This window comes from Bufo bufo, chromosome 3, assembly GCF_905171765.1.
Source record: "Bufo bufo chromosome 3, aBufBuf1.1, whole genome shotgun sequence".
NCBI classification, from domain to species: domain Eukaryota; kingdom Metazoa; phylum Chordata; class Amphibia; order Anura; family Bufonidae; genus Bufo; species Bufo bufo.
The window spans coordinates 511,373,407-511,385,430 of record NC_053391.1 but is presented as its reverse complement, the minus strand read 5'-3'; the positions used below and the strand labels follow the sequence as shown (position 1 = coordinate 511,385,430).

The 12,024-nt window shown below is 45.9% G+C and overlaps 1 protein-coding gene across 1 annotated transcript in view; it reads left to right on the top strand.

The window, feature by feature from the left end:
- LMO7 (LIM domain 7) overlaps positions 1-12,024 on the top strand; it is a 155,446-nt gene that overhangs the window by 79,115 nt on the left and 64,307 nt on the right. Inside the window, 1 exon segment of the mRNA XM_040422350.1 lies at positions 8,974-9,090. Coding sequence (XP_040278284.1) covers positions 8,974-9,090 — 117 coding nt within the window.

The window sequence follows — 12,024 nt, the reverse complement described above, 5'->3', positions numbered from 1 at the left end:
ATATTTGTGAAATGTTTTGGTTTCACTGTTGCCTCAGGTTTAAGTGTTCTTGATTTGTCATTGGTTTGTGTGATGTGCATTGACTTGGGTTGAAGCTTTCTGACTCCCCTTCATTTCCATATAACTAGATTCTGTAATTGCATCTGAGTACAGTATAGTAATCAAAGCTGACCTACCAAATGGGCAACTAGAATTTCCTGTAACGACTGAAATACTATAATCTAGAAGCCTTGATTGTCCTTAAAAGGAACCTATCTGAGAACATCATATGACAAAGGGAGGGAAGCTGTAATATCGGTTTATGATTTGGAGCAGGAGTTTTGAGTAAAAAGCAGCATTAGGGCTATGTTCACATCTGTGTCTGAGGCTCCATTTGATGCCTCCATCACAGGTTTGGTTAAAAAAGCTGGGCAAAATAGCACAGCCTTCATATTGGTGTTAAAGGGGATATCTGGGTTGCACCGCGATCCCGTTCAACAGCCACTTCTGGGATCACATGCTGTACGTTGGGCACATGATCCTATCCTTAGTTACAACCCGCATCACAAACGTCAATCTGAATCTCTCACCACAGCGCTAGTGACAGATTCATACTTACACATGCACTGTGGGCTCTAACCCCAGGCCAGGAGCTCTTGTCCAATGTACACAACTTGTTCCCAAAAGAAGCCACTGCACAGGTTTGAGGCACAACCCGGTTAATACCCTTTTTGAGGGCATTTTGTAAAATTAGATCAGCCATGCGCTTGATTGTTACTAGTTTGCATTGTGTCAACAACTTTATTACAACACAATCTGGTAGCAAAACCTAGCTGTGAGGCCATCAAATTAAAGAAGGGGTGTGCTCCCCAGGTTTACATACCTCCTCAATTTTATATGGCTGGTATGTCTCTGAAGATCTTGATGGACTTATCCTACTTTTATCCACTGCGTGTAGGCCACCAGTCAGTGGCGGATCCAGAGCCTGGTCTCGGGAGGGGCACTTTCAGATTATTTTCTGTCTGCCGCCACAAAACAATGGTGCTTATAGAACAGACTACACAGTGTAGGCTATATGTGTATAACAAACATATTTCACATAAAAACTTAGTTGCTTGGCCCTTGGGGATCTCGGGCACCACTTCAGCTCCACCGAGCCCCCCAGCCAAAGTGTTGATGTGTTTTATCCTAATGAGAAAGATTTCATAATAAGGATTTGGAGAAGGTGCAGAGGGATAACAGAGCAGGGAGAGGATGGTGCTGCTACTAGGGGGTCATACCATGGGGGAGTAATAATGCCCCCCCCCCCCAGTAGAAATAATTCTCCTTATAATGTGACTGTGCAAAAAAATACCCCCCTTGTAATGCCCCCAGGTGAGCTAATGTCCCCATAGTGCCCCCATAATGTGCCAGTATAAAATACCCCTATATAGTGCCCCCATAGTGCTCCACACCCTCCTTCCTCCTAGTGCCCCCCATAATGTACCAGTATAAAATGCTCCAGTAGATGCCCTCAGTGTCCCCCATAATTTGCAAGTATAAAATACCCCTTCTTAGTGCCCCCCGTAGATGACCCTATAGTACTCCTCTCCCCCCTTCCCCATAGTACCCACCATAATGTGTCCCAGTATAAAATTGTACTGTACAGAGCGCCCCATATAAAATGGCCCTTCTTTGTGGCCTGAGAAGATGCCCCTATAGTGCCCCCCCCCGTGTGCCAGTATTAATAACAGCCCCCCCGTGTGCCAGTATTAATAACAGCCCCCCGTGTGCCAGTATTAATAACAGCCCCCCCCGTGTGCCAGTATTAATAATAGCCCCCCCCCGTGTGCCAGTATTAATAACAGCCCCCCCGTGTGCCAGTATTAATAACAGCCCCCCCGTGTGGCAGTATTAATAACAGCCCCCCCGTGTGCCAGTATTAATAACAGCCCCCCGTGTGCCAGTATTAATAACAGCCCCCCCGATCCCCCCCGTGTGCCAGTATTAATAACAGCCCCCCCCCGTGTGCCAGTATTAATAACAGCCCCCCCGTGTGCCAGTATTAATAACAGCCCCCCCGTGTGCCAGTATTAATAACAGCCCCCCCGTGTGCCAGTATTAACAGCCCCCCCGTGTGCCAGTATTAATAACAGCCCCCCCGTGTGCCAGTATTAATAACAGCCCCCCCGTGTGCCAGTATTAATAACAGCCCCCCCGTGTGCCAGTATTAATAACAGCCCCCCCGTGTGCCAGTATTAATAACAGCCCCCCCGTGTGCCAGTATTAATAACAGCCCCCCCCGTGTGCCAGTATTAATAACAGCCCCCCCGTGTGCCAGTATTAATAACAGCCCCCCCCGTGTGCCAGTATTAATAACAGCCCCCCCCGTGTGCCAGTATTAATAACAGCCCCCCCCCCGTGTGCCAGTATTAATAGCAGCCCCCCCCGTGTGCCAGTATTAATAACAGCCCCCCCCGTGTGCCAGTATTAATAACAGCCCCCCCCGTGTGCCAGTATTAATAACAGCCCCCCCGTGTGCCAGTATTAATAACAGCCCCCCCGTGTGCCAGTATTAATAACAGCCCCCCCCGTGTGCCAGTATTAATAACAGCCCCCCCCGTGTGCCAGTATTAATAAACAGCCCCCCCGTGTGCCAGTATTAATAGCAGCCCCCCCGTGTGCCAGTATTAATAGCAGCCCCCCCCGTGTGCCAGTATTAATAGCAGCCCCCCCGGTGTCCAGTATTAATAGCAGCCCCCCCGTGTGCCAGTATTAATAGCAGCCCCCCGTGTGCCAGTATTAATAACAGCCCCCCCGTGTGCCAGTATTAATAACAGCCCCCCCCCGTGTGCCAGTATTAATAACAGCCCCCCCCGTGTGCCAGTATTAATAACAGCCCCCCCCGTGTGCCAGTATTAATAACAGCCCCCCCCGTGTGCCAGTATTAATAACAGCCCCCCCCGTGTGCCAGTATTAATAACAGCCCCCCCCGTGTGCCAGTATTAATAACAGCCCCCCCCGTGTGCCAGTATTAATAACAGCCCCCCCCGTGTGCCAGTATTAATAACAGCCCCCCCCGTGTGCCAGTATTAATAACAGCCCCCCCCGTGTGCCAGTATTAATAACAGCCCCCCCCGTGTGCCAGTATTAACCACCTCCGGACCGCCTAACGCAGGATCGCGTTCCGGAGGTGGCAGCCCTGCGCAGAGTCACGCATATATGCGTCATCTCGCGATGGGCGAGATTTCCTGTGAACGCGCGCACACAGGCGCGCGCGCTCACAGGAACGGAAGGTAAGAGAGTTGATCTCCAGCCTGCCAGCGGCGATCGTTCGCTGGCAGGCTGGAGATGTGTTTTTTTTAACCCCTAACAGGTATATTAGACGCTGTTTTGATAACAGCGTCTAATATACCTGCTACCTGGTCCTCTGGTGGTCCCATTTGTTTGGATCGACCACCAGAGGACACAGGTAGCTCAGTAAAGTCCCACCAAGCACCACTACACTACACTACACCCCCCCCCCCCGTCACTTATTAACCCCTTATTAGCCCCTGATCACCCCTGATCACCCCATATAGACTCCCTGATCACCCCCCCTGTCATTGATTACACCCCTGTCATTGATCAACCCCCTGTAAAGCTCCATTCAGACGTCCGCATGATTTTTACGGATCCACTGATAGATAGATCGGATCCGCAAAACGCATCCGGACGTCTGAATGAAGCCTTACAGGGGCATGATCAATGACTGTGGTGATCACCCCATATAGACTCCCTGATCACCCCCCTGTAAAGCTCCATTCAGATGTCCGCATGATTTTTACGGATGCACTGATAGATGGATCCGATCCGCAAAACGCATCCGGACGTCTGAATGAAGCCTTACAGGGGCGTGATCAATGACTGTGGTGATCACCCCATATAGACTCCCTGATCACCCCCCTGTCATTGATCACCCCCCTGTAAAGCTCCATTCAGATGTCCGCATGATTTTTACGGATGCACTGATAGATGGATCCGATCCGCAAAACGCATCCGGACGTCTGAATGAAGCCTTACAGGGGCATGATCAATGACTGTGGTGATCACCCCATATAGACTCCCTGATCACCCCCCTGTCATTGATTACACCCCTGTCATTGATCACCCCCCTGTAAAGCTCCATTCAGATGTCCGCATGATTTTTACGGATCCACTGATAGATGGATCGGATCCGCAAAACGCATCCGGACGTCTGAATGAAGCCTTACAGGGGAGTGATCAATGACTGTGGTGATCACCCCATATAGACTCCCTGATCACCCCCCCTGTCATTGATTACCCCCCCTGTAAAGCTCCATTCAGATGTCCGCATGATTTTTACGGATGCACTGATAGATGGATCGGATCCGCAAAACGCATCCGGACGTCTGAATGAAGCCTTACAGGGGCGTGATCAATGACTGTGGTGATCACCCCCATATAGACTCCCTGATCAACCCCCCTGTCATTGATCAACCCCCCTGTCATTGATCACCCCCCCTGTCATTGATCAACCCCCCTGTCATTGATCAACCCCCCTGTCATTGATCAACCCCCCTGTCATTGATCAACCCCCCTGTCATTGATCAACCCCCCTGTCATTGATCAACCCCCCTGTCATTGATCAACCCCCCTGTCATTGATCAACCCCCCTGTCATTGATCAACCCCCCTGTCATTGATCAACCCCCCTGTCATTGATCAACCCCCCTGTCATTGATCAACCCCCCTGTCATTGATCAACCCCCCTGTCATTGATCAACCCCCCTGTCATTGATCAACCCCCCTGTCATTGATCAACCCCCCTGTCATTGATCAACCCCCCTGTCATTGATCAACCCCCCTGTCATTGATCACCCCCCTGTCATTGATCACCCCTCTGTAAGGCTCCATTCAGATATTTTTTTGGCCCAAGTTAGCAGAATTTTTTTTTTTTTTCTTACAAAGTCTCATATTCCACTAACTTGTGTCAAAAAATAAAATCTCACATGAACTCACCCTACCCCTCACGGAATCCAAATGCGTAAAATTTTTTAGACATTTATATTCCAGACTTCTTCTCACGCTTTAGGGCCCCTAGAATGCCAGGGCAGTATAAATACCCCACATGTGACCCCATTTCGGAAAGAAGACACCCCCAGGTATTCCGTGAGGGGCATATTGAGTCCATGAAAGATTGAAATTTTTGTCCCAAGTTAGCGGAACGGGAGACTTTGTGAGAAAAAAATTAAAAATATCAATTTCCGCTAACTTGTGCCAAAAAAAAAAAATTTCTATGAACTCGCCATGCCCCTCATTGAATACCTTGGGGTGTCTTCTTTCCAAAATGGGGTCACATGTGGGGTATTTATACTGCTCTGGCATTCTAGGGGCCCCAAAGCGTGAGAAGAAGTCTGGTATCCAAATGTCTAAAAATGCCCTCCTAAAAGGAATTTGGGCACCTTTGCGCATCTAGGCTGCAAAAAAGTGTCACACATCTGGTATCGCCGTACTCAGGAGAAGTTGGGGAATGTGTTTTGGGGTGTCATTTTACATATACCCATGCTGGGTGAGAGAAATATCTTGGTCAAATGCCAACTTTGTATAAAAAAATGGGAAAAGTTGTCTTTTGCCAAGATATTTCTCTCACCCAGCATGGGTATATGTAAAATGACACCCCAAAACACATTCCCCAACTTCTCCTGAATACGGCGATACCACATGTGTGACACTTTTTGCAGCCTAGGTGGGCAAAGGGGCCCATATTCCAAAGAGCACCTTTAGGATTTCACAGGTCATTTACCTACTTACCACACATTAGGGCCCCTGGAAAATGCCAGGGCAGTATAACTAACCCCACAAGTGACCCCATTTTGGAAAGAAGACACCCCAAGGTATTCCGTGAGGGGCATGGCGAGTTCCTAGAATTTTTTATTTTTTGTCACAAGTTAGTGGAAAATGATTTTTTTTTTTGATTTTTTTTTTCATACAAAGTCTCATATTCCACTAACTTGTGACAAAAAATAAAAAGTTCCATGAACTCACTATGCCCATCAGCGAATACCTTGGGGTCTCTTCTTCCAAAATGGGGTCACTTGTGGGGTAGTTATACTGCCCTGGCATTCTAGGGGCCCAAATGTGTGGTAAGGAGTTTGAAATCAAATTCTGTAAAAAATGACCTGTGAAATCCGAAAGGTGCTCTTTTGAATATGGGCCCCTTTGCCCACCTAGGCTGCAAAAAAGTGTCACACATCTGTATCTCCGTAATCGGGAGAAGTTGGGGGAATGTGTTTTGGGGTGTCATTTTACATATACCCATGCTGGGTGAGAGAAATATCTTGGCAAAAGACAACTTTTCCCATTTTTTTATACAAAGTTGGCATTTGACCAAGATATTTATCTCACCCAGCATGGGTATATGTAAAAAGACACCCCAAAACACATTCCTCAACTTCTCCTGAATACAGAGATACCAGATGTGTGACACTTTTTTGCAGCCTAGGTGGGCAAAGGGGCCCACATTCCAAAGAGCACCTTTCGGATTTCACAGGTCATTTACCTACTTACCACACATTTGGGCCCCTAGAATGCCAGGGCAGTATAACTACCCCACAAGTGACCCCATTTTGGAAAGAAGAGACCCCAAGGTATTCGCTGATGGGCATAGTGAGTTCATGGAAGTTTTTATTTTTTGTCACAAGTTTGTGGAATATGAGACTTTGTATGAAAAAAAAAAATAAAAAAAAAAATCATCATTTTCCACTAACTTGTGACAAAAATAAAAAAATTCTAGGAACTCGCCATGCCCCTCACGGAATACCTTGGGGGTGTCTTCTTTCCAAAATGGGGTCACTTGTGGGGTAGTTATACTGCCCTGGTATTCTAGGGGCCCAAATGTGTGGTAAGGAGTTTGAAATCAAAATTCAGGAAAAAATGAGGAGTGAAATCCGAAAGGTGCTCTTTGGAATATGGGCCCCTTTGCCCACCTAGGCTGCAAAAAAGTGTCACACATCTGTATCCCCGTACTCAGGAGAAGTTGAGAATGTGTTTTGGGGTGTCTTTTTACATATACCCATGCTGGGTGAGATAAATATCTTGGTCAAATGACAACTTTGTATAAAAAAAATGGGAAAAGTTGTCTTTTGCCAAGATATTTCTCTCACCCAGCATGGGTATATATAAAATGACACCCCAAAACACATTCCCCACCTTCTCCTGAGTACGGAGATACCAGATGTGTGACACTTTTTTGCAGCCTAGGTGGGCAAAGGGGCCCATATTCCAAAGAGCACCTTTCGGATTTGAACTGGTCATTTTTTACAGAATTTGATTTCAAACTCCTTACCACACATTTGGGCCCCTAGAATGCCAGGGCAGTATAACTTCCCCACAAGTGACCCCATTTTGGAAAGAAGAGACCCCAAGGTATTCGCTGATGGGCATAGTGAGTTCATAGAACTTTTTATTTTTTGTCACAAGTTAGTGGAATATGAGACTTTGTAAGAAAAAAAAAAAAAAAAAAAAATCATAATTTTCCCGCTAACTTGTGACAAAAAATAAAAAGTTCTATGAACTCACTATGCCCATCAGCGAATACCTTAGGGTGTGTACTTTCAGAAATGGGGTCATTTGTGGGTGTTTTGTACTGTCTGGGCATTGTAGAACCTCAGGAAACATGACAGGGTGCTCAGAAAGTCAGAGCTGCTTCAAAAAGCGGAAATTCACATTTTTGTACCATAGTTTGTAAACGCTATAACTTTTACCCAAACCATTTTTTTTTTACCCAAACATTTTTTTTTTATCAAAGACATGTAGAACTATAAATTTAGAGCAAAAATTCTATATGGATGTCGTTTTTTTGTGCAAAATTTTACAACTGAAAGTGAAAAATTGTCATTTTTTTGCAAAAAAATCGTTAAATTTCGATTAATAACAAAAAAAGTAAAAATGTCAGCAGCAATGAAATACCACCAAATGAAAGCTCTATTAGTGAGAAGAAATGGAGGTAAAATTCACTTGGGTGGTAAGTTGCATGACCGAGCAATAAACGGTGAAAGTAGTGTAGGTCAGAAGTGTAAAAAGTGGCCTGGTCTTCAGGGTGTTTAAGCACTGGGGGGGCTGAGGTGGTTAATAACAGCCCCCCCCGTGGGCCAGTATTAATACAGCGAGCCCCCTCCCCCCCGTGGCCAGTATTAATAATCAGCCCCCCCGTGTGGCCAGTATTAATAACAGCCCCCCCCGTGTGCCTGTATGTAAGAACAGCCCCCCCGTGTGCCCTGTATTAATAGCCAGCCCCCCCCGTGTGCAGTATGAATAGCAGGCCCCCCCGGGTGCCAGTATTAATAGCAGCCCCCCCCGTGTGCCAGTATTAATAGCATCCCCCCCGTGTCCAGTATTAATAGCAGCGCCCCCCCACGTGCCAGTATAATAGCATGCCCCCCCCCCACGTGCCAGTAAAAGTATTGTATATATTTAAAAAAACAAACCAATACCAAAAAAAAACAAAAAAAACATACTTGCCTTCCATGTCAGCGCTGCGATGCAGGGCCTCTTCCGGCCTGTGTCCCGCGCTGTACGGCTCAGGCGGCGTGATGTCATCCCGGCCACCTGCGCCGGCCTCTGATAGGCCTGCAAGCCTATCAGAGGCAGGGAAAGGGACACGCCTCTCCCTGCCTCAGCACAGCCATCTGATCGCTGTCCTGAGGACGGCGATACAGATGACTATGGAGAGTTATGCGCTTCCACAAGGTAGCGCTCATCTCCCTGTCCCCCCCCGCCGCCAGCTCAAGGGGGGGGGCAATTTCCTCGTTGCCCCCCCACCTGGGATCCGCCACTGCCTACCAGTATGAATGAAATACAGAATACAGTACCATGTCCTACTGCCTTTGTCTTCAGATGGACTGAATTATAACCGAGAACAATAGTTTTTTATCCCCATCCATGATGAGTGTGGGAGGGCTTGAAGAACAGACGTTCTATTATTGTACCTGTAATGGTTCATTTTTACCCTCAGGTTTTGATCACCTTGTATTGGCTGGGAGAAAAGCAACAGAGCCTGGCCCATATTATAATGGTTCCACAACTTAACTTGAAGGCATTTGAAGGATTACTAGGACAAACGCTGACCAAGGTGAGAAGGCTCCACAATGCAGTTACTGCAGACCTTCCTGATGTTAAAATAACTGATAAGATCTTAGGTTATATAATATTTCTGATGAGGAGAATGCGGTCTTGTATTACTAACGCTATCTTAATATTTATGAGAAGTATTACAGGACAACAATTTTTCTCTCAGCTTGCCAAATGGATTGTGAAATGCATGCATCAGACGGGTTGCGTGTCCTGTAATAAAAAGTACAGATGTCCTTGTAACCCCGGCAGAGGGGCAGCTTACAGTGCGTTGAGTTTATTACTTGCCGTGCTAGGGTGAGAAGGGAGTGGCCGTAAGCTGCTTCAACCAGTCTCAAAGTCCAGTTCGCCTCGACTAACTTTACATTCTTTTCTTTCATCTTGTAGACTGCCCTCAGGCTCTGGAATATACTTCACAATGTAGACATTTTTCCTATTTTCTCTGAAGGAGAACATTGTTTATCAGAAGTTATTTCTGGTCTTTGTGCCAAGGGTTTTAGCACAAATTGATGGGCTTTGTACACTTTAAAGAGTGACAATAGCAGTAAAACGTTAGTTATCGATCTCTTCCACAGAAAATGCAGTGCTCTTCTCATGCGTGTATGCTCTTTAGAGCATATTTCATATTTTTATGGCGATGGAGGTAATAGTTTAAAGCCTTCTATAGTCTCTCTTTTACTGGTTGCTTTCTGGTGGTTTCCATGAAGTTTCCTATGAGTTACTCGTGATCAACAGCTAAATGTAGAAGTTGGATATCCACAGATGGGACTGCATGTACAACATAACAGGCATCCTTTTTTGGATGGTGGAGTAGGAGAAAATGCAGTGAAATTGTGAAGGGTAGCCCGAATAAACATGTAGTAATGAGAAACTGTGACTTCTTGTGCAATTGTTCAAATTACTTTGATCAGAAGTAGATAACCTGTTGTTTTCCAGATGTTCCAGAGCCACTGTTTCTTGTGTACTTTGGCGAATATCTGGGCACATTTATATTTCGATGTTTGTTTTTTATTTATTTATTTATTGAATTTTTTCCTGATTTAGTTTATTTGTGACATTTTAAGAATTGTTGCTCATGTAAGGGTACTTTCACACTGGCGGCAGGACGGATCCGACAGGCTGTTCACCCTGTCCGGATCCGTCCTTTCCGCTAGTTTGCCGTACCCTAATAGTGAAATTTTAGGAAGGTGCTTTATTCCCGAGGACCCGTTAGGCTGGGTTCACACCTGAGCGTATTCGATAAGCGCTGTTTACAGGCATTTTTATCGGCGTATTTTGGGGCGTTTTTGTATTTTGGAAACGCGCGTCATACACTCTTTCTTGCTATTGACCACAGAGGCGTACAATGAAAAACAGAGGTGTTACGCGCGACAATACGCCCCAAAGAAGCTCCTGTACTTCTTGGGGCGTAGGGCGTTTTACAGCGCGTTCGTACGCGCTGTAAAACGCTCAGGTGAGAACCATGCCCATAGGGAAACATTGTTTTTTGCCTGTTGAGCGTTTTACAGCACGTAGGAACGCGCTGTAAAACGCTCAGGTGGGAACCTAGCCTTAAAGGGATTTTCCAAGTGTTTTTTTTTTTGTACTGATGACCTATCCTCTGGTTCTGTAAGCAGAGAGAAGGCTGTGGTGTTACTGTCAAACCCCACCGATCAGATACTGATGACCTATCTAGAGGATAGGTCATCAGTTAAAAAAACAAACGTGGAAAATCCCTTTAAAGATGTTAAAAAATGGTGGCGAAAAAAAAACTTTAGGTGTGGCAATTTCAGGTCCCTTACCCTTTACTGCTATCAGTGTAAAGGTTGTGTTCTTTACTAGGGAATTACCAGTACAGTACAGTTTTCTCCTTACTAACCAATTAATTAAAGGGTCACTGGGTCTTCAGAAAACTTTTGATATGTCATTGATCGCATGCGGACCCGCTCATTTCTATAGGTCTGCCACAAATGCAGACAGCACATGGATCTCATCTGTGTTTCCACATCCTTGCACCCATTACGCATATTATAGAACATGTCCTATAGTCAGTTTTGCGGACAAGAATAGGCTGTTCCATTAGGAAATGGCAGCATGCACACAGCCTGTACCCGTATTTTGAGGATCTGGGTTTACATGCATACGGTTATGTGCATAAGGCCTAATGTTAATAGTTAATAATACACAATATCATAAATGCACTGACATTTTTAGAGTATGTCCACACGTAGGCGAAAAATCGACAGCAGAACTCTCAGCAATTTCATTGAGAATCCGTATCCGCTTGTGAAGTGCATGGATTTGATCCCTCCACACCGCATGGGGTTAAATCCTCTGTGGAAATCTGCAGCTGAAATTGACATGTTGTGGATTTAAGTCGGCTTCTTAATGGGGTTTTTTGAAATGCAAATCCAGATGGAAAATCCACAGCATTTCCATCCGGTATGGGCGTTCCCAGAGGGTGGTGTGGAGTTTGTGGTGAAACCCATGACCCATCTTTTCCACCCTGTGTGAATGTACCCTTACAGCACAAAATCCTACAGAACTCTGTATTAATGTTTTGCCTTGTTCCCTGCTTCACCTACCATTTCATTTCACCATTAAACAATGCCATTGTTAAAGGGATTCTGTCATTATGATTTTTCCTATTAAGCTGCCAACAGGTTCTCTGAGGTCTCCTTGAGGATGTTAGAAATATACCGGTGTCTGATACATGAATGCTGTTTGCCTTAAAATAGGTTTGATATTTATGCCAATTACCTGTGAAAAGACTCCAAGGGCTGTTCCGAACGGTTAGTGGAGCCCAGCCGTGCCCCGCACCTAAACTCATCCTGAAGTCCCCTCCCAAGCTGTCACTTGAGCGCCCGCGTGGTCTGCACTCCCTCTGCAGACTTCAGCTTGATTTAACCTACTGTGCGTTCGCCAGCTGTATGCGCAGTTCTCCTGACAGTGACTG